General features: G+C 39.5%; 1 protein-coding gene across 3 annotated transcripts in view; it reads left to right on the forward strand.

Annotated features, from left to right (window-relative positions):
- The window catches only part of LOC107599297 (glucagon receptor-like), an 85,411-nt gene that overhangs the window by 40,731 nt on the left and 24,276 nt on the right, over positions 1 to 20,404 (forward strand). For 2 of the 3 annotated variants that reach the window (XM_016290844.1, XM_016290846.1), the window contains exons 2-5: positions 15,862 to 16,010; positions 17,566 to 17,662; positions 17,913 to 18,020; positions 19,224 to 19,327. In XM_016290844.1, the coding sequence (XP_016146330.1) occupies positions 15,957 to 16,010; positions 17,566 to 17,662; positions 17,913 to 18,020; positions 19,224 to 19,327 (363 nt within the window). In that variant the 5' untranslated portion in view covers positions 15,862 to 15,956. Of the gene's footprint in view, positions 1 to 12,993; positions 13,015 to 15,861; positions 16,011 to 17,565; positions 17,663 to 17,912; positions 18,021 to 19,223; positions 19,328 to 20,404 lie in introns of those variants that run through there. The other variant, XM_016290845.1, reaches the window with a different exon arrangement.

The following is a 20,404-nucleotide window of genomic DNA, read 5'->3' on the forward strand; positions in this document are numbered from 1 at the left end:
ATCTGCTGCTTTTGACACTGTCAATCATCAGATCATTCCTTTCAGGGTGGCCTGGGGAGCGGAGGTATCCAAAGCACATCAACCGGTCACTGGGGTTCCTCAGGGATCAGTTCTTGGACTCCTCCTCTTCTCCATATACACTACATCACTGGGTCCCATCATATAGGCACATGGCTTCTCCTACCATTGCTATGCTGATGACACACAGCTCTATCTCTCATTTCAACCAGATGATCCAACAGTAGCTGCACGGATCTCAGGCTGCCTGGCGGACATCTCGGCATGGATGAAAGAACATCACCTACAGCTCAACCTGACAAAGACTGAGCTTCTTGTCTTCCCTGCCACTCCAACTCTACAGCATGATTTCACCATCCAGCTAGGTTCTTCTACAATTACCCCATCAACTTCGGTCAGAAATCTTGGTGTAATCTTTGATGACCAGCTGACCTTCAAAGACCACTAACAGAGCATGCTGCACAACTTCTTGTCCAGGCCCTTGTCATTTTTAGGCTGGACTACTGCAATGCTCTTCTGGCCGGACTTCTATCAAGCACAATCAAACCTCTACAAATGATCAGAAATCAGAATGCAGTGGCACGACTGGTCTTCAACGAGCCCAAAAAAGCCCATGTTACACCTCTTTTTATCTCCTTGCACTGGCTACCAGTTGCACCTTACATCAAGTTCAAGACATTGATGCTTGCATATAGAACAGCCACTGGCTCAGCACCTGCCTACTTCCACTCACTACTACGAAACTACATCCCCTCCAGAAGTCTGAGTTCCCTTTCAGTCGAACACTCTCGACGTCACGTCGGATGACCGACGAATTGGGATCTCGCTTAGAGGGACCAATCTACTTCGAGTGTAAACTGGTGGGCGTATCAATGCGGTACCTTCCGGGTCCAAGTTACACTGGCCTGCCACCAAACCTTCACCCCGTGGTCAGACCTTGCGTTCCTCCAGGCAGGAGTGCCCCTGGAGCAGGTCTCCAGGCATGCTGTGGTTTGCACGGATGCCTCAACCACCGGCTGGGGGGCCACGTACAACGGGCTTGCAGTGTCAGGGGTTTGGACGGGGCCCCAACTGTACTGGCTGCCTCGAGTTGCTGGCAGTGCACCTTGCCCGGGGCCATCTCAAAGGGCGCTTACGAGGCAAGCATGTACTAGTCCACACGGACAACACAGCGACCGTTGCATACATCAACCGACAAGGTGGTCTGCGCTCCCGTTGCTTATAGCAACTCGCCCGCCACCTCCTCCTCTGGAGTCAGAAGCATCTGAGGTCGCTTCGTGCTGTTCACATTCCTGGGCTTCTCATCCGGGCAGCCGACGAGCTGTCCCGAGCTGCGCGCCCGGGAGAATGGCGACTCCACCCCCAGACGGTCCAGCTGGTTTGGGGACGTTTCGGAGCCGCCCAGGTAGACCTGTTTGCCTCTCCAGAAATCTCTTACTGCCAGTTGTTCTTCGCCCTGACAGAGGTAACACTCGGCACGGACGCACTGCCACACAGCTGGCCGCGGGGCCCTCGCAAGTATGCATTTCCCCCAGTGAGCCTTCTGGCACAGTTGCTGTGCAAGGTCAGGGAGGATGAGGAGCATGTCCTGCTGGTGGCACCCTATTGGCGGACCTGGTTCCCGGAACTAATGCTCCTCGCAATAGCCCCTCCTTGGCCGATTCCTCTGAGGAAGGATTTACTGACTCAGAGACGGGGCACCCTTTGGCACCCGCGTCCAGACCTCTGGAAACTTCATGTCCGAGAATGTTAAATCCTCCACTGCCCCCCTCTATTCCCTCTTGTGGCCTGACTCTGGTACTCACGGCACTACAGCAGGGCCCATTTGAGCCTTTTTGCAGGCGGTTGAGCTGAAGGTCCTTTCAATGAAGACTTTGCTCCTGCTACCATTGGCCTCCATCAAGAGGGTAGGGGACCTGCACGCATTTTCGGTCAACGATTCGTGCCTAGAGTTCGGGCCGGCTGATTCCCAGGTAACCCTGAGGCCCCGGCCCTGCGCTGCGTCTGGTGCCTACTTATACTCACGCTGTGATCAGCAGCAGCTGGATGCAATAATCGCATGCCAATGTGCATTGGCTCGTTTAGTTTACACTCGAAGTAGATTGGTCCCTCTAAGCGAGATCCCAATTCGTCGGTCCTCCGACATGACGTCTCCGTTCCCTCCTTCAGGGAACGAGGGGTACATACGTAACCGAGACGATCCCCTAGTGAGCGATGCCTCGTGGTACCATCACAGAGGGGCTCAAAATCACTTTCCAGAACATTCTGGTTCACCATTCCTGGCTGGTGGAATGATCTTCCCACCCCTATCCGGAATGCTGAATTCCTGACAATTTTCAAGCGACAGCTAAAAACTCATCTCTTTCGACTCTACTTGACTTCATCCTAAATTCATCCTTTCTCTTTATTTATTTATTCCCTTTCCAGCTTGTACTTATTTGAACAATATCTAAAACTTGGTATTACAAGTTTTTTAGTTTGCCTTTTTAAGAAGAATCGCTTTATGTATTCCCCAATTGTAAGTCGTTTTGGATAAAAGCGTCTGCAAAATGAATAAATGTAAATGTAAATTGGTTGTTGTTGATGATTGAAAACCTTAGAAAGATTTCTCAGTCATTATCCTTGTGAACAGCTATATAAAGTATCTGAGTCTGATCTTTGGAGAAAATAATGTTCTCTACAAAGTTCAGAGGCATACACTCACTCTAAAAAATGCTGGGTTGTTTCAACCCAATGTTGGGACAAATATGGACTAACCCAACTGTTGGGTTAAATTTTGGTTACATTTTTAAATTAGCTTTTTAACCCAACAGTTGGGTTAGTCCATATTTGACCCAACATTGGGTTGAAACAACCCAGCATTTTTTAGAGTGTAGGTTTGCTGTTTGGAAAGGATTTAATTGTTTGTCTTTTCAGTCATGAACATGTCTTCTTTTTTAATCAGCACTGAAAGCCATTGAGTTTGAGATGCTAGTAAATGAAACATTGGCCGATACAAGGATTCTGAGAACTCAGAAACTCAAGTGTGCATAAATAGTGTACACTATGACTATGTTTCTTAACACACTTAAATACATTTTATAATAGCGTCATATTAAGTTTTACTTTAAAGTAAATTTTTAATAGTTGTTTGACATGCTTTAAAGAAAATACACTTATTTTAATGTGTTGACTAATATACTGAAGCACATGTAAAGTGCTTGATTGTAATTTGAATAAGTGTTTTTCGATATTAAACTTATATTTCATAACAGTATATTACAATATATTTTAAATGCACTAAATTGCATGTCCAAAACATTACATTTAATTTCGCACTGAAGAATAATACCTGATTTACTCTAAGGAATACAGAAACTTTCTTTGGAAGTTCATAGAGGAATCGTAGAGAAGTTGCAAGCCTTATACATAAATGTAAAGTAAAAAATCTAAGTTAAGAATGAGCAGGGAGAAGAAACTGAGAGGGAGTGCGGGGAGAGTTAGTAAAGATTCATATTGGAATCTGAAGCTGCACATTGCCAGAAAGCACGAGGATGTGCTACGCATGGTGCAGCAAAAGGTGAGCTAGTTACATACTGAGCGAGTGTTTTCGGGCACACCGAATGCTGAAGCCTGACACTTTGTCCAAGCTAATGTTTCTTAAAGTAAATTCTAAAATCCAGTAAACATCAAGAGATGTTTTAATAGACCACTGTTCCCCGCAGTTATGGTCTATTTTAACTTGACACTAGAAAGTGTGTTTCTTTCATTGACGTCAGTTCATAAACCAAGCGTTCTTTAAGTGCATTTTATCTTGTGTGTGCTTTTCACAGGCTTTATAATCCAGGTGTATTTTGTAAAGATCTACGCACATTTCATCTTGTGTGTGTGTGCGTTTGTGTTTTAATGAGCCTGTTTTGAATGTTCTATTGCACAACAACTGCAGCTATTTTCACGGAAATAAAGTTAACGAAAATCAAATACACTTTTTCAGTTTTTGCATTTTAGGTAGGTTTGCTAAGGTTAGATTCATATATTTAATACATTTTAATTAATACATTAGAAGAAGAATGTAAGAATTTCGCTCTGATACATGATAATTGCTATTTATCAGCATGCTTAATTTTAGACAATAATCCAAGAATTTCGTTACAAACAGTAAACAATGAGGCCTACTAGAGAAATGTTATGTCGGAGCGGGATCTGAGCGGGAATTGGTTCACGATGAGCGTGCATGCAACAATCAGGCAGCAATTGACAGCTCTCTGATCTAGTGGCATACAGGCATCGTCAGATTGACAGTACTCTAGCCCAATAATGTTGGAGGATCCAGTGTCATATTTCAGTCATATTTCAGGGTGACCGTGCCACTCTTTATCACAACCCTGCTAAAAGTGCCAGTACGTGCGCTCATTGGCGCCCCTTCAGCTGCTATGCCTAGAAACAGCCCTGTGCTAGGATGTTCTTGGGCTTACTGGCCAAAAATGTTAAGAGTCCTCCACCAAGTCTCTATGATATTCATAGATTTTCCAAAATCATCAGTCACAGCATTTATAAAAGCAACATCACACCTCTTCTCAACAACCTGCATAATTTGGGGCATCATTCTTGTTTGTAGCACAATCGCTCCAGGACGAGTTCAATACTTAGCATTAGTGGTTTTGAAAATCCCTTTATTTTTACAACAGAAATTGACATTGTAATCTGCCTCCACAACTGGTTTAGCCTGAGCTTTGTTTTCATGTTAAAACAGTCGTGTAGGCGTATTACAGTGTTCTATTGTAAATGTGTTCGCAAAATGATGCTCAAGCTAACAAAAGCAATGAATCATATGAACATTCATTTCCATTTTTTGTGTTTTTTTTTTTTGGCAAGGCATGCTTTTCATAGCTGAAGTTATTTCAGCATGAAGCAATCATACATGTGCCTGCTTGTCCACTACATAGTCAGATATCTGTAAAGAAGCAGCATGATATAGTTGACGAAAGTGAATGATTGAAGATTATAAATCAAAGCTCTTTTCCAAAACCTAGTGTGCTGCCTACATAGGAAACATTTTAAGCACCATAATCACACTCATGAAGCAAAAGGCTGGTCCCAGTATAGAACCTTGTGGGACGCCAATTTTAACGGCATGATCAATTTTATCGAAAACTGCACTAAGATCCAATCAAAACAGACCTACGCAGACCTATGCCTGCACACTATTGGTCAAACTACTTAGGAATACTATAGGAAAACAAATCCAAAACCCAGCCATTTTGGGCAATTTAGAAATCCCAGCCTGGACATGTCCAGGAAAAAAAAGAGGATGTATTGTCACCTTATCCATTATGGTGGATGAAGTCTAACTCATCCAATAACATCAATACAAATTGTTCAATCTTACTAAAATTTATTTTATTTTGCTCAATATTTATGTGAAATCAAGTGATACTTTTGTGACAGAGTAGCTACCTATATAGAGTTTTGCAAACCAGATACTTTATGTGGAATGCTGCCTTTGAAGACAGCAGACAGTAAGTCAGCTCAGTTGGTTTTGGAACAAAGCCATTGAGACTCATTTGTGGCATGTCCGACTTGGTGTTGATAGAAATGACATGGTAGAGGTGATTGAGTCAGCGGTAGTCCGTGAGTATTGCTGCTGACATGGGCAAAGAAGCAGTGACATTAATCTGAACCTCAATGAAGTGACAGCATATGGGGTGCGATGTTACAGGGGTGTGTGGCACTGGCACTATCAGACATTTCCTACCGCCTTCCTCACTGGCATACAACTGCGCCAACATGCTGGTTCATGACATTGTTATCTCTGAGCCCTCTGTGAGCTTCTAATCAGATCATAGGCCCCTAACAGTCATGTCTCAGTGGGAAAGAGGTGCTCTGGGAACTGCACTTGTTATCTTACCCCAGTTAAATGCGGTAAAAGGTTATAGTTGGACAGCGTTTTGGGGTCACACTGTTTGTCTGGCTGGCTGTTATTGTCTGCATTCTAATATACTGTATCTTATTTAACTACAATACTTCATTATACATTTACAATGTTTACAACATGTTAAAGGCATTGCATCTGCATTTGCATTGAAAAGTGCATACATTTTCCCCCCAAAAGTTTTACTTTTCTAAAAACTGACATCAAAAATACCTCTTGTCTTTCTGGTACAGTTAATTATTTTTCACAATCTAATCAATTCCTGATAGATAAAAATCTAATTATAAAGTCCCACCCGAAAATGTGTCCTGTGTTTTTTTACTGAAAAATATGTCACATCAACAGTGTTAATGTTGACACAAAAAAAAAGGTTTGTGTGCAGGTTACTGCATGTACATAGTAATATCTTGTATGGAAGCCTGTTTTAATTCCTGTTTTGCAGATTTAAAAACAAAAAACAATTGCAACTTATTTCACAATTCCTTTTTTTCTCTGAATTCTGAGTTTACAATTCTGTTATTTTTGTTTCTGCTAAAAAATAAAAAACATAATTGTGAATGTGTGACTTTTTTACTTCATTTAAATCGTAATTATATCTTACAATTCAGTCTTTTCATCTCAAAATGTGCAATTCTGCATTTAAAATAAAGTAATATTGTGAGATACTCCTAAAATAAATGGAAACATCAGCTAGAGAGATTCGCAAGTTCACTGGCTAAGCACCAGCCTCATTTCACTGGGAAAGAGGTATCAGTGCACGTGTAAAACTTATTCCATATTTGTCTGTGTATAAATGACAGATCTCAGTCCGTTTGACTGCTGCTGTGGTATTAAATATTCCACTAATGAATTTGCTCAGGTTTGAGTCACTAAGCCCAGATCACACAAAAATGTCATGACTGTAATTACACACGTGTGTCCATCCACTCTCCCAGCGCTCTTCAGAGGGGCATGAGAGCAGCCCTGCATTGTGTGCTCTAGTCAGAGAGGTTTGTTTTCACTTTCATGACAGTCAGTGATCATGTTTTGCAAAATGGCAGTATAAAATCAAGTCCTTAAATTCAAATAGTCAACGGTCGTTTTGTGGCACTTGTAAATTTTGAGTGAATGCTCGATGTGTTGCTGCTTTGTTCACTTAAGAGACATTCATAGTCACCTCTGTAATTACATTCTCTATTGAATTTAAACAGTATTCAACAATGAAAACTGCTGGGAGTAAAAACCGGGGCTTAAATGGCAATATTGACTGATTATTGGAGCACAGTTACTGAGACCTCTTCATATTATTGGTCACGTTTCATATTATTGTGTTCATGTTATAGCTGTTATTATTATTGCTATTACTTAACTAGCATTACATTTGCTTGAATAGCTACTGCTACTAAACAAAATAGCTTTTGTCATTCATGTAAACCATCAAACTAAAAATGAAATAAATAGACATTTAGATTTAAATCCTAGCATGAATTCAGAGGTTACGAAGATGTACATGCTGACAGATGTTGTGTGAATGAGCAGCTGAAGTGGAAATAAAACCCTGTGGGCTGCTAGCGTAAAGCTAACAGCGTGATTTGTCTTTATAAAGTATCTCATTACTCGCCACTAGTCATTATTTTGCATTTTTATGTGTGGTCTTTGAGTTTGTTTAATAAGCTAAAACTGCATAAGTGCCAGTTACTTTTTTTTTTTAGCTTTGCTGGCATAAATTGGTTTAAAGATTTGATATGAGAGCTGGCTAAAGTTGCAGCTTTAGGTAGGACTGAAGATATCCCTTTGTCAATTTTTAGCAGCATTCTAACATATGAGTCTTTTTTGTCCAGATGTGTGAGTGCTGAGTGGAGGATAGTGGCGATGGCACCATCGGTCGAGCGGTTGGACCGATATGCAAACTGGAATGGGTCCAGGGAGGGGGGGAGGACAGACTTGATGTGGTGCATGACTAGCCATTCAAAGCACTTCATGAGATTAGGAGTAAGTGCAACTCGACGGTAGTCATTGACGCAGGATGGAGACGACTTCTTCGGGACTGGAATGATGGTGATAGCTTTGAAGCATGTGTGGACAACAGCCTGACTGAGTGAGATGTTGAAAATGTCTGTGAAGACATCGGTGAGTTCCACTGCACAGTCTCTCAGTACACGCCCAGGAATGTTGTCAGGACCCAGAGCTTTACGTGCATTGATCCTGCTGAGGGATCTCCTCATCACCTGGTCATCACCTGGTCGCCGGGAGGAGGTGGAGTCTTCTGTACAGTGGTGCTGTTTTGTGCCTCAAAGTGAGGGGTCGGTGATGGTGTAGGCCTCCGGAGCAGACCGAGGTCCCGCAGCTCTTCGGCTTGCGCGGAGTTTAGCTCTAAAAATGTGGTTCTACGGACATCGAGCATAACCTCGTGACTGTATGCGCGCTTAGAGACAGATAGACGCGATGAATACGTACAAAAACACTGCGACTCACAAGATAAAAAACACTGTTCTGTCGGGAGGGAGAGAAGCCGCAGCGTGTGCACACGCCGCCATCTTGGGAACCTATTTTTTTATTAAATTGTAATCATGTTAAATACAAATCCAGTCCCATTAAACATATTTTATTAGCCAACATGACACCCATGTCTGGGACATTAAACATAAAATTTCTCAAGAGCAATTTTTGAAGGGGACACAAATAATACAGTTCAAATTGTAATTGTAATGATATGCATACACAGAAGAAAGCCTTACTACTATTAGTGCAGCAGGGAGACCGTGCCAAATTAGACAACTTCAAGCTGTTGTGGTTGTGCTGCGACAGCGCTCGTGTACATTGTAGACAGTACTATCCGTCACAGTGTTGCCAAGTCTGCGGTTTTCCCGTGGAATTGGGCTACTTTATCACTGCTGCCGCGGGTTGTTTTTCATGTCCGCGGGTTGAAGCGACCCCAATAACATGTATTTTAGCCCCTGGAACACAAATTTTACCGGGGGACCAAATCGAAACGCAGATAGTTTGGGCTAGTTTTGAGTAGCAATTAGGCGGGTTTTGTTATGAAAACCAGGCAGCCCTTTCCCTCAAGCAGGTAATGTTACTATTGCTAACATAGTGGACTCCTCGAAAAATACATTGGCATCATCTGTATTAAAGAGAAAATAATCACTTCATCCGATGTTTAAGTGAATAAAATAGCCTTGACAGCCTTACTAACCGGAGTTCCACAACTATTGGCTTTGTTCTCTCTCAACGGACGTGTGTGTGTGTAGGTAATGTAAACGAGGAAAGCAGGCATTTGGACCAAAGCACTGTGAGTGAGGCAAATGTTTCTAAACTTAAAACGCATTTTTACCCCGTTTGTGTTGTTTTACTTCTTGCACAATTATTTAAAGTATAAAACATTGTTATTTACAATGCACTGCGTGGTTTTTAATCATATTTTTAGGGGGAACAACCCTCAGGTAGGGGGGTGGGACATTAAACATAAAATTTCTCAAGAGCAATTTTTGAAGGGGACACAAATAATACAGTTCAAATTGTAATTGTAATGATATGCATACACAGAAGAAAGCCTTACTACTATTAGTGCAGCAGGGAGACCGTGCCAAATTAGACAACTTCAAGCTGTTGTGGTTGTGCTGCGACAGCGCTCGTGTACATTGTAGACAGTACTATCCGTCACAGTGTTGCCAAGTCTGCGGTTTTCCCGTGGAATTGGGCTACTTTATCACTGCTGCCGCGGGTTGTTTTTCATGTCCGCGGGTTGAAGCGACCCCAATAACATGTATTTTAGCCCCTGGAACACAAATTTTACCGGGGGACCAAATCGAAACGCAGATAGTTTGGGCTAGTTTTGAGTAGCAATTAGGCGGGTTTTGTTATGAAAACCAGGCAGCCCTTTCCCTCAAGCAGGTAATGTTACTATTGCTAACATAGTGGACTCCTCGAAAAATACATTGGCATCATCTGTATTAAAGAGAAAATAATCACTTCATCCGATGTTTAAGTGAATAAAATAGCCTTGACAGCCTTACTAACCGGAGTTCCACAACTATTGGCTTTGTTCTCTCTCAACGGACGTGTGTGTGTGTAGGTAATGTAAACGAGGAAAGCAGGCATTTGGACCAAAGCACTGTGAGTGAGGCAAATGTTTCTAAACTTAAAACGCATTTTTACCCCGTTTGTGTTGTTTTACTTCTTACACAATTATTTAAAGTATAAAACATTGTTATTTACAATGCACTGCGTGGTTTTTAATCATATTTTTAGGGGGAACAACCCTCAGGTAGGGGGGTCCTGTCCCCCCCTGGATTTCCGCCTATACATGTAAATGATTGATAAATGTAAGATCATTGGAATGTAAGCATTGTGACAGGCCAGTGGATCTTCAAAATTCATTCAGAAAACCTAATGTGACCTGATAAAAAATGACAGAAAAAAATAATTATTTGGTAAAAAGTCAAGATAGATAGATAGATAGATAGATTGATTGATTGATTGATTGATTGATTGATTAGCATTTTAGGAGTAATATACACACCAGAAAAACATATCCCTTACAGTATATCTCAGAATATGAAAAGCAATCTTTTTCTCATCAGCTACTTTCTTCATGAGCCATAAAACACAAACAAGAAAACATGGTGAAGTGCCAGAATCCTATAAACTTGCCAAGAAAAATGAAAGGGGGATTAAAATAATCACTTCATCCGATGTTTAAGTGAATAAAATAGCCTTGACAGCCTTACTAACCGGAGTTCCACAACTATTGGCTTTGTTCTCTCTCAACGGACGTGTGTGTGTGTAGGTAATGTAAACGAGGAAAGCAGGCATTTGGACCAAAGCACTGTGAGTGAGGCAAATGTTTCTAAACTTAAAACGCATTTTTACCCCGTTTGTGTTGTTTTACTTCTTGCACAATTATTTAAAGTATAAAACATTGTTATTTACAATGCACTGCGTGGTTTTTAATCATATTTCTAGGGGGGACAGCCCTCAGATGGGGGGGTCCTGTCCGCCCCGACCCTCCCGGGATTTCCGCCTATGCACAGCACTCATTTTTAAACCATTTTGGATAAAAGCGTCTGCTAAATGATTAAATGTAGGCTAAATGTATAAATGTTTACATTTTGATGAAAGACATTTTTTAAACATTGTCAAATTGATGTAATTTTTTTTTTATATTATTTCTAGAGCAACCGGCTGGTGTTGCTATTTGTTAGTGTTTTGTATTCATCCAAAATAAGCTGAATGAATTTGAAAGTTTATTTAAGCGCCTGTCCCAGCCTGCCCAGAGACTGGAACAGAATGGAATTTGAAACGTTTTAGCCAAAAATGTTTCCATGGTAAAGGTGTTTTTTGCAGAAACGTTTCAGATTTCGTTCTGTTCTCCGACTACGGCTGAAGTAGGGGTGGATGTGGATCGATAACCAGGTGAGTAACTGTTACTACATTTTGGGATGCCAACACATGGATATAGATAGATAGATAGATAGATAGATAGATCAGCAGTCTTTCTACTTTCAAATTTCATGTTTAATTCAATGTTACTTTCAATTTCTTTGTAATTATTTGTGAAATTTACTAGCAATTTCTAAGTGAGAGCTGTTTCAAAGCCATTTTTCCAGTTAATTTTGTTATTTCTTTGTAAAACATACTCCAATAATCATTGTTTTATTTACAATCGATTAACAATCACGAACGCACAAAACTCTGAAAACTTTTATGAAGTCTTTTGTAAAGTTTATAAACCTCTGCAACAGTGTCAGTCATCAGATCACCATCCTGTACTCATCTTGCTTCAAGTCAGAATGAAACAGCATTTTACTTCCATAATGTTTAGTGATGATGAAAAAAATCTAAATAAATTGTTGCAAAACATTCTGTGAGCAAAGGTGGTTTAAATTGTGTATTTCTAGAGGGCGTCAGGCAGTAGCAGAGTAACATTGAGATGATTCCGAATGTTAATGTTTACATTTTGATGAAAGACATTTTTTAAACATTGTCAAATTGATGTAATTTTTAAAAAAAATATTATTTCTAGAGCAACCGGCTGGTGTTGCTATTTGTTAGTCTTTTGTATTCATCCAAAATAAGCTGAATGAATTTGAAAGTTTATTTAAGCGCCTGTCCCAGCCTGCCCAGAGACTGGAACAGAATGGAATTTGAAACGTTTTAGCCAAAAATGTTTCCATGGTAAAGGTGTTTTTTGCAGAAACGTTTCAGATTTCGTTCTGTTCTCCGACTACGGCTGAAGTAGGGGTGGATGTGGATCGATAACCAGGTGAGTAACTGTTACTACATTTTGGGATGCCAACACGTGGATGCCTAGTGAGTTACCTTGCTGTTTTTCTTACAAAACAGCATTTTGTTTCTCTGTAAATTCTGAAAACAGATCAATTCAGAATGAATGTTTAATGGCAAATATGTTAAAGATTAAGCTGTCAATTAGAGTAGTATGGTAGTATATTATTCCGAATTCATCCCATTTTTAAACCGAGTTTGTTGCAATGCATTCTGGGATTGCATCCTACAAGTTATCTTGGCTATGATGCATTAAATGGGGCAGTCGTGGCCTAATGGTTATAGAGTTGGTCTTGTAACCCAAAGGTTGCAGAGGTTCACATCTCAGTATCGGCAGGGATTGTCGTTGGGGGGAGTGAATGACCAACACTCTTCCACCTCTCAATACCACGACTGAGGTGAGACCCTTGAGCAAGGCACCGAACCCCCAACTGCTCGCAGCAAAAATGGCTGCACCCTGCTCCGATGTGTGTGTGTGTGTGTGTGTGTGTGTGCACTTTGATGGGTCAAATGCAGAGCACAAATTCTGAGTATGGGACACCATACTTGGCTACACATCACGTCACTTTTCACTTTCACTTAAAGGGTTAATTCAGCCCCAAAAAGGGAAATTGTCATCATTTACTCACTCTAATGTCATCCCAAACATGTATGGCTTTCTTTTTCTGTGGAACCTAAAATACATTTTGAGAACTGTTTTTATATCCATACAATGGAAGCCAATGGTCATCAAAACTGGTTATCAGCATTTTTAAGTATATCTTCTTTTATGTTCCACAGAAGCAAGAAAGTCCTACAGGTTTGGAACAACATGAGGGGTGAGTAAATGATGACAAAACGTTCATTTTTGAATGAGCTATCCTTTTTATATGCAACCTATTTAGGCCTCTTTTTAGGATTTAGAACAGGATTTAGTCTCTATCTGTACTGTGATCATATCTGTTACCATCTTGTTCTGTTCTAACATCTCTCTCTAAACCATGTGAGTAATTGAGCTGGATGTGGTGTAAGGGTTAGTGTATCCTGCTGTCCACAACTATCTGCTTCATCACGCAAGCAAGAACTCAGAGCAAAGACAGCGACGTGGTCAACAGTCTGTGACCTTCCTTTGCCCAGAGGCTTCTGCAGAAAAGTGGGATAATGAGTGTGTTGTTTTTATACTGTAGATCAGTAGTCCAGGTCTTAATTGCACTGCAAACATTATTTGTTCTTGTATGCTATCCTGATTGCCCACATTCAGCAAACAGTGAAATGAGCTTAGGGAGCCAATGAGGCTCACACTGCTTGCATTATTACTCAACATGATGTTTGCAGCTTTAATCAGCAGACAAAAACTCCATCAGTGGTGTTTCAATTCCTGGTCTTGTTTTAGGAGTAGGGGTGGGGAATATGACCTAAATATCATGTTACAATGCAAACTGTGTATTCATCACTTGAAATTTAGCCAGAAAATACTTTATGCATTACATAACCATGCAGTAATGCCTTTTTTTAAATAGTTCTTCTTTGATTTTTCATTCATATTTATTACTTTTTTAATTTGTAATTTAAAGCAACTGTAAGTTGTTTAGCAACAGTATGTGCATTTTTTGCGACTTTAGAGCCGCCTACAGTTAAGTGAGTGGAACTGACTGTTGTAAATATATCAAATTACAGTGTATATCTGTTGCTGCCATTAAACAGTCTGCCATTTTCATACATGCTCCCCAAACTTGCTTTCAAAAAAGACATTTGAGGGAAGAGAGGGCAAGAAACTGAAGCCATTCACCTTATTAGAAGTCAGTGTAACATTAATAGTTCTTCTTTGATTTTTCATTCATATTTATTACTTTTTTAATTTGTAATTTAAAGCAACTGTAAGTTGTTTAGCAACAGTGTGTGCATTTTTTGCGACTTTAGAGCCGCCTACAGTTAAGTGAGTGGAACTGACTGTTGTAAATATATCAAATTACAGTGTATATATGTTGCTGCCATTAAACAGTCTGCCATTTTCATACATGCGCCCCAAACTTGCTTTCAAAAAAGACATTTGAGGGAAGAGAGGGCAAGAAACTGAAGCCATTCACCTTATTAGAAGTCAGTGTAACATCAGAATGATTTTGAAACTGATATTTCAAGGAAAAAATAAAATAAAATAAATCATTTTAAAGATTGCAATGATTTTCCAAAACAAATTATATGTCTGATATGAGTGGAAACAATTGCTTCTGTCACATGAGACTTTACTTAAAACAGAAGCACTTGATTTCTATATTAAAGCTCCAAGTAACAATGTGTCAAAATTAAGTCACATTTGTTATAATCAATGAAGCTGTCTGCTGTCTTTTTGAAAGATACTAATAGGAACATTTTAATTCAGATAGAGCCCATTTAGTTAACAGTGACATTAAAAAATGGTGTTTAAAAATGTGAAAAACTTTCTTCCATCAAACAATTCTGGGAAAAAATTTGATGGATGGAGTTTTAACATTATTATTAGTAGTATTAGTATTAGTAATGTTTCATGAGCAGCATATTAATATGATTTCAAGGAGCCCATATAAGCACATATGAAAGAAAAAAAATCCGAATTTTATAGAATGTGTACAGTGCAACACTAAAGAGCTTTTTTACATTTTAGAGAAGCCAAGTTGCGAAACCGAACAGGACCACATGGAGATGCCAAAAAAAAAAACTGAACCAACCACCTGCTGACTGCATATATTTAGCCTACTACAGTACACGGATCCATTCAGAATAACTAAACACAGCAACATAAAAATGACAAATCAAAACATTATCATGAATGTGTGTGGAAACAACGTGAATGTACGGAATTGTCTGAGCCTGTGCATAAATACAATGTGTGACTCACGCATTAATATAACGGACTTGCGCATGCTTACTGTACGACTCCTGTACGCCACCGCAATCGCCTTAACCTTGATTGCAGTCTTCATCCATCAGAACTTTACTAGCGAGACACTGGTTATCCAGTCGCGTCTCATCTGGCCATACAGCGTTGGGATGTGTTGACATTCCGTTCAGTCTGTACTTCACACAAGGGCTCGCGCTCTTCAGAGACAATCACAGAATATGACGGAGCTCGTGTTTAAAAACGAAACACACTGGAATGAATAATTAACTGAAAACACAAAGCGAGTCTCTGTTCTCTCTGCAATCTCTGATGTAATCAGCCTAGTTTCCTTTATATTAGCGCTGTTTTGGACTGATTGTTTGAATGTATTCGCTTACTGGATCATTGGACTGAAAACTTTCCCGGAGTTTAGCGCCTTAAAATGACCTGATCGCAAGCAGAGTAGCAAAATTAGGTTAAAGGGTTAGAATAGAAATTGTGCTTCAGTAATTTTGCGTTAATTGCATTGAATTATTTTAACGCGTTAAGGATTGTAAAATTAATCGCATGCGTTAACAATGACAGCCCTAATATATATATATATATATATATATATATACACACTGTAAAAAAAATCGGTGACATTTACGGTAAAATACCGGCAGCTGTGATTGCCAGAATTTCACCGTAAAAAAAATGGTAGCAAATATATATATATATATATATCATCATCATAACGTTTAGCTTTATTTTAGGGTACCCTTTGCATTTGCTGTTTGATAATGTGCTGATCTCTTTGACTCTCTGTCTGTTTCCATCTGTGCTTTAGGCTGTGTGGTGATAGCTGAAGCCTTCCTATGAGGTAAGCATATCTGTTTGGACCTCCGGCTCCCCTCCCAGTGCCAGCAGCAGCAGGACTAAGGGATGTCACAAGTATTCCTCATTCTGACCCTGCTCAGTTTCTCCTCCTGCATCCAGGTCCGAGCTTATTCCCCTTCCTCTCTTTTTCTCTCACTCTCTCTTAAGGTGACCAGATGACCGTGAAAAATTGTTCCGTCATCTGTGCAGTTACACACAAGCTCATGTTTGTTACGTACCTCTCAATTTTCTGAAGAGGAAGCAGCAGTTGTGATTCTTTATATAATACTTGTGTAATGTTTCTATCAGTTCAAAACATTAATTTATAGCAATCCAACCAAAGCCAAAATTAATTATCGGGACAAATGGTGCTCTGTAACTCCAAGACATGGACAATGGCTCGTATAATCAGGACTGTCCTGATTTTATCTGGACATCTGGTCAACCTACTGTCTCCCGAACAGGGGCCTGACTAGGCCCTGCTTTATATACTTTATACTTCAGCATACTTTTAAAAAGATTATTTATTATGGAAATAATATATTTTAAAGGGGTACATAAGTTGAAACTAAATGTATTGTTACTGTATATGTAATTAAATGAAAATGTATAATAGTTTAAATTTATTTTAAATGTACAGATGCATTTCAATAAATTAAAATGTCGTGGAAAAGTTCATTTATTTCAGTAATTCAACTCAAATTGAGTGTAGAGTGCTTTATTGACTCACTTAAGACTAAAGTACATCTTAAAATGCAATTTCATAATTACTTCTATTGTCTTTGAAATATGGTTAAAGTGTATTGACGAATGTGCTGATTAACATAAATAAACTTAAATATACTTTAATGTAATTTCTACTGAAACTTGTATATCATCTTTTTAAATATGTATGTAACTTTACTCAGTTGTGAAGTTGCAATTTTGTACATTTAAAGTATATTAATATTTAAATGTGATATCAAACACACTGTTAAAATGATTATCAAGTCGATTAAAAAATGCTTGTTAGTCCAATTAACATCAATAACATCAACACATCGAAATAAATGTACATGCATTTCATTTTAAATAAATAAGTTTGAGTTATCTAGCCAGATAAATATACAAATAAAGCTGAGAACAAATAAAAATGCCACACACGCACCGCTCAGCTCTTTTTTCGAGTTGGCTAAGAGTCGGAGCATTATGTAACTCACTGAAGATCAGATTAGGCATTAATTCAGCATATTCATGTGAGGAAATAAAAAGAAAGAAAAACATCACAGAGGATCATTACTGAAGCCCAGCTTGCAGAACTTCTGCAGTCGCTGAATTTTATGGTTAGATTTCAATACTCTGTCCACACCCAAAATAAGTAACGCAACACACAAGCTTTGTTGATTGTGATGGGAGTGTTCACTAGAGTCCAGACCCTAAACTGAACTGTGTTCTCATACAATCTATCTACTAATGTCACCACCTCTTTACTTCATATTTGAATGCTGCTTGCATGGTGGTTTGCTGTTATGATACTTATATGTCTTTTTGTCACCATTTACTTCCATGGTATGGGAAAGACCAGCCTTGACATTCTTCTAGCTAACTTATTTTGTGTTTTAAAGAAATAAAAATTGAATTATAATATTTAATTCAATGTACCTTTTCATGTGGTCTCACTAATTGACTCTTACAGATGTCATCTGCTGCATCTCTCAAAACATTGATGGCAAGATGGATGATGTATCGAGATGAATGTTTTCGAAATATTAGCAGAGAACCGCAGATGACAGGTGAGTTGTTCAGCATCCTTCCACAAGTAATGGCTGGATTCGCAGTGACGTTCACAGTCACAGTCTTGTGTAAGTTCAGATGGGGTCTTTCATAGACCCTGTTGACAGCCATGATAAAAGTGCACAGTGCTGTTAAGGGATGTGTGTTGGAAAACACTGCTGAGACCTCTGATTAGGGGTCATGTCACATATTGATCCTGTCCAGCACAGCAAAGCCTAGGAGACTTTAACGTTAATGGTTGTTTTCTAGGTCTTGTGTGCAACAGAACATTTGATAAGTATGCCTGCTGGCCGGATGCACTGCCCAATACTACAGTGAGTGTGGCCTGCCCCTGGTACTTGCCCTGGCACAAGGAAGGTAAGACTACTGGAAATATTATTTTTGGAATATTAAGATTTATTTTCATTGTGACATTTACTGTAATCACGGTTTAAAGGAATGGTTCACCCCAAAAAAGGAAAATTTGCTGAAAATGCAAAAAATGTAGATGAGATTTAGGATCATATTACTTGCTCACCAATGGTTCCTCTGCAGTGAATGGGTGCCGTCAGAATGAGAGTCCAAACAGCTGAGAAAAACATCACAATAATCCACAAGTAATCCACACCACTCCAGTCCATTAATTAACATCTTCTGAAGTGAAAAGCTGTGTTTGTAAGAAAAAAAAAAGTTAATCTGTGCTTATTTCTCTCCTGATTCAGATGAGATTACTTTTTCATTGGAGAACGTAATATTATGGATAGAGGTTAAAATGTCTTAATGATGGATTTGTTTCTTACAAACATGTAGCTTTTCACTTCACAAGACATTAATTGATGGACTGGAGTGGTGTGGATTATTGTGATGTTTTTATCAGCTGTTTGGACTCCCATTCTGACGGCACCCAATCACTGCAGAGGATCCATTGGTGAGCAAGTTGTAATGCCCAATTTCTCCAAATCTGTTCTGATGAAGAAACAAAAACATCTTGGATGGGCTGAGGGAGAGTGAATTTTTTAGCAAATTTTCATTTTTGGTTGAACTATTCCTTTAAGATGTATTTACATTTACAAGCCAGTCTGGGCCATTTTCCATTAACAGTTTACTTTTTGTTTGTCAGGTTACAAAAACAAAAATGAAACTTAAAACTTATTTACACTTGATTAAGCTTGAAATATGAGCAGTTTCAACAGTCAAAAGATTGTCTAGTACCCCTTCCTTCTAATTCAGAAGATTAACAATTGTTTGTGTCATTTAACAGTTATTTATGGCTCAACATTTAATTAATCACAATTATACACATTGCCTCCATTATTCACATTGCATGTTTCATATTCTTTCCAATTTTGAGTGAAATATTAGCTGGGCATGTAATGACAGGTTGCACAATATTTATGAGTATGAGTAAATGCATGCCTATAATTGTGTGAAAAAAAATGCTATATGGGGCTGCACTTTAAATAATGCACTTCTTTTAGCTTAGCTAATTTAATACCATATGCAGTATTCTCTAATGCACATATGACTCTCTCTTATGCACCCTGTGTGACCACTCAATCTGTGTATGTGTTTGTGTGTCAGTCCGACATGGGTTTGTGTATCTGGAGTGTGATGCAGACGGACAGTATAGCAAACAGAAGAACGCTAGCGAATGTGTATCACGTGACCCCGCACAAATCAACATGGTATGTGAGAAACACTGCAACTCTTTTGAGGCTAGATGAATAGGTGATTGTTATATTAAATATCTGTTAGCTCTTAAACTTTTTAAAGATGAATTATATATATATATTTTTTTTTATCAAACATACTGCTGAAAATATTTATCAAAATATAATTTAACCTGTAAGCTCCTAATATAACAGTACAATAAGTATACTGAAATATTAATAGAACTACAGTGTGTTCAATGGATTGTACTGTTGTTTACCTTCATACCAATTGTTCAGCTGACAAAAAATCATCTCAGGTTACTTATGTAACCATGGTTCCCTGAGTAGGGAACGAGACACTGCGTCCTCTAGGGGTCGCTATGGGGAACGCCTTGTCGTGACCTGTGTCTGAAGCAAACATTGAAAAAACACCAACTCGTTGGCCGGCGACAGCCATGACGTCACTACCGGTGCGACAATAGTATAAATAGGCGCCGGGAGCACACACCATTCACTTCTTCGTCTGAAGCTTGCGTCCTCCCACAGAAGCCTGTGTTATGGCCGCATGATCCAGGACGTATGAAGCCGAAACCCGGCTTTTCTTTCCATCTGGACATATATCGACGAGTGAAATAAACTCTGCAAGTCGAGCACCCGGTTTCTGAACCCAGCAGAGGGGATGCCCATCGAGGACCTAACCTAGAAAGGGACAGAAACACACAGGTCCCGGGAAACACTGCAAAGAAACTAGCAGAAGGGTTATACACACAACCACCAGCTCATTAGATACGCACATATATATATTTATATATACATATATTTAGACATGCATCGTACTTACCCACCATGGTTCCCGCGTCGGAGCTCTGTCCGAAGAAGCCTCTAGACCGGACCATCAGAAAGATGGTCACTATGAAGCCATAGAACCAACCAAACCTAATAGGTCCAGTATAGGAGACTATAATGCAGGAAATTTCCGACCTAACCTCGATCAGGTGGAGAGATGGTGGTTACAGGGGAATTAGGAAGGTGAAAATAAGGGCAGATGTAAGACCCCCGAAGGAAATGAGTAGATACTGAGGTATCACTCTGATCCGGACAAAAGCACTG

This window comes from Sinocyclocheilus grahami, unplaced genomic scaffold (genome assembly GCF_001515645.1).
Source record: "Sinocyclocheilus grahami isolate Dianchi unplaced genomic scaffold, SAMN03320097.WGS_v1.1 scaffold264.1, whole genome shotgun sequence".
Classification (NCBI taxonomy): Eukaryota; Metazoa; Chordata; class Actinopteri; order Cypriniformes; family Cyprinidae; genus Sinocyclocheilus; species Sinocyclocheilus grahami.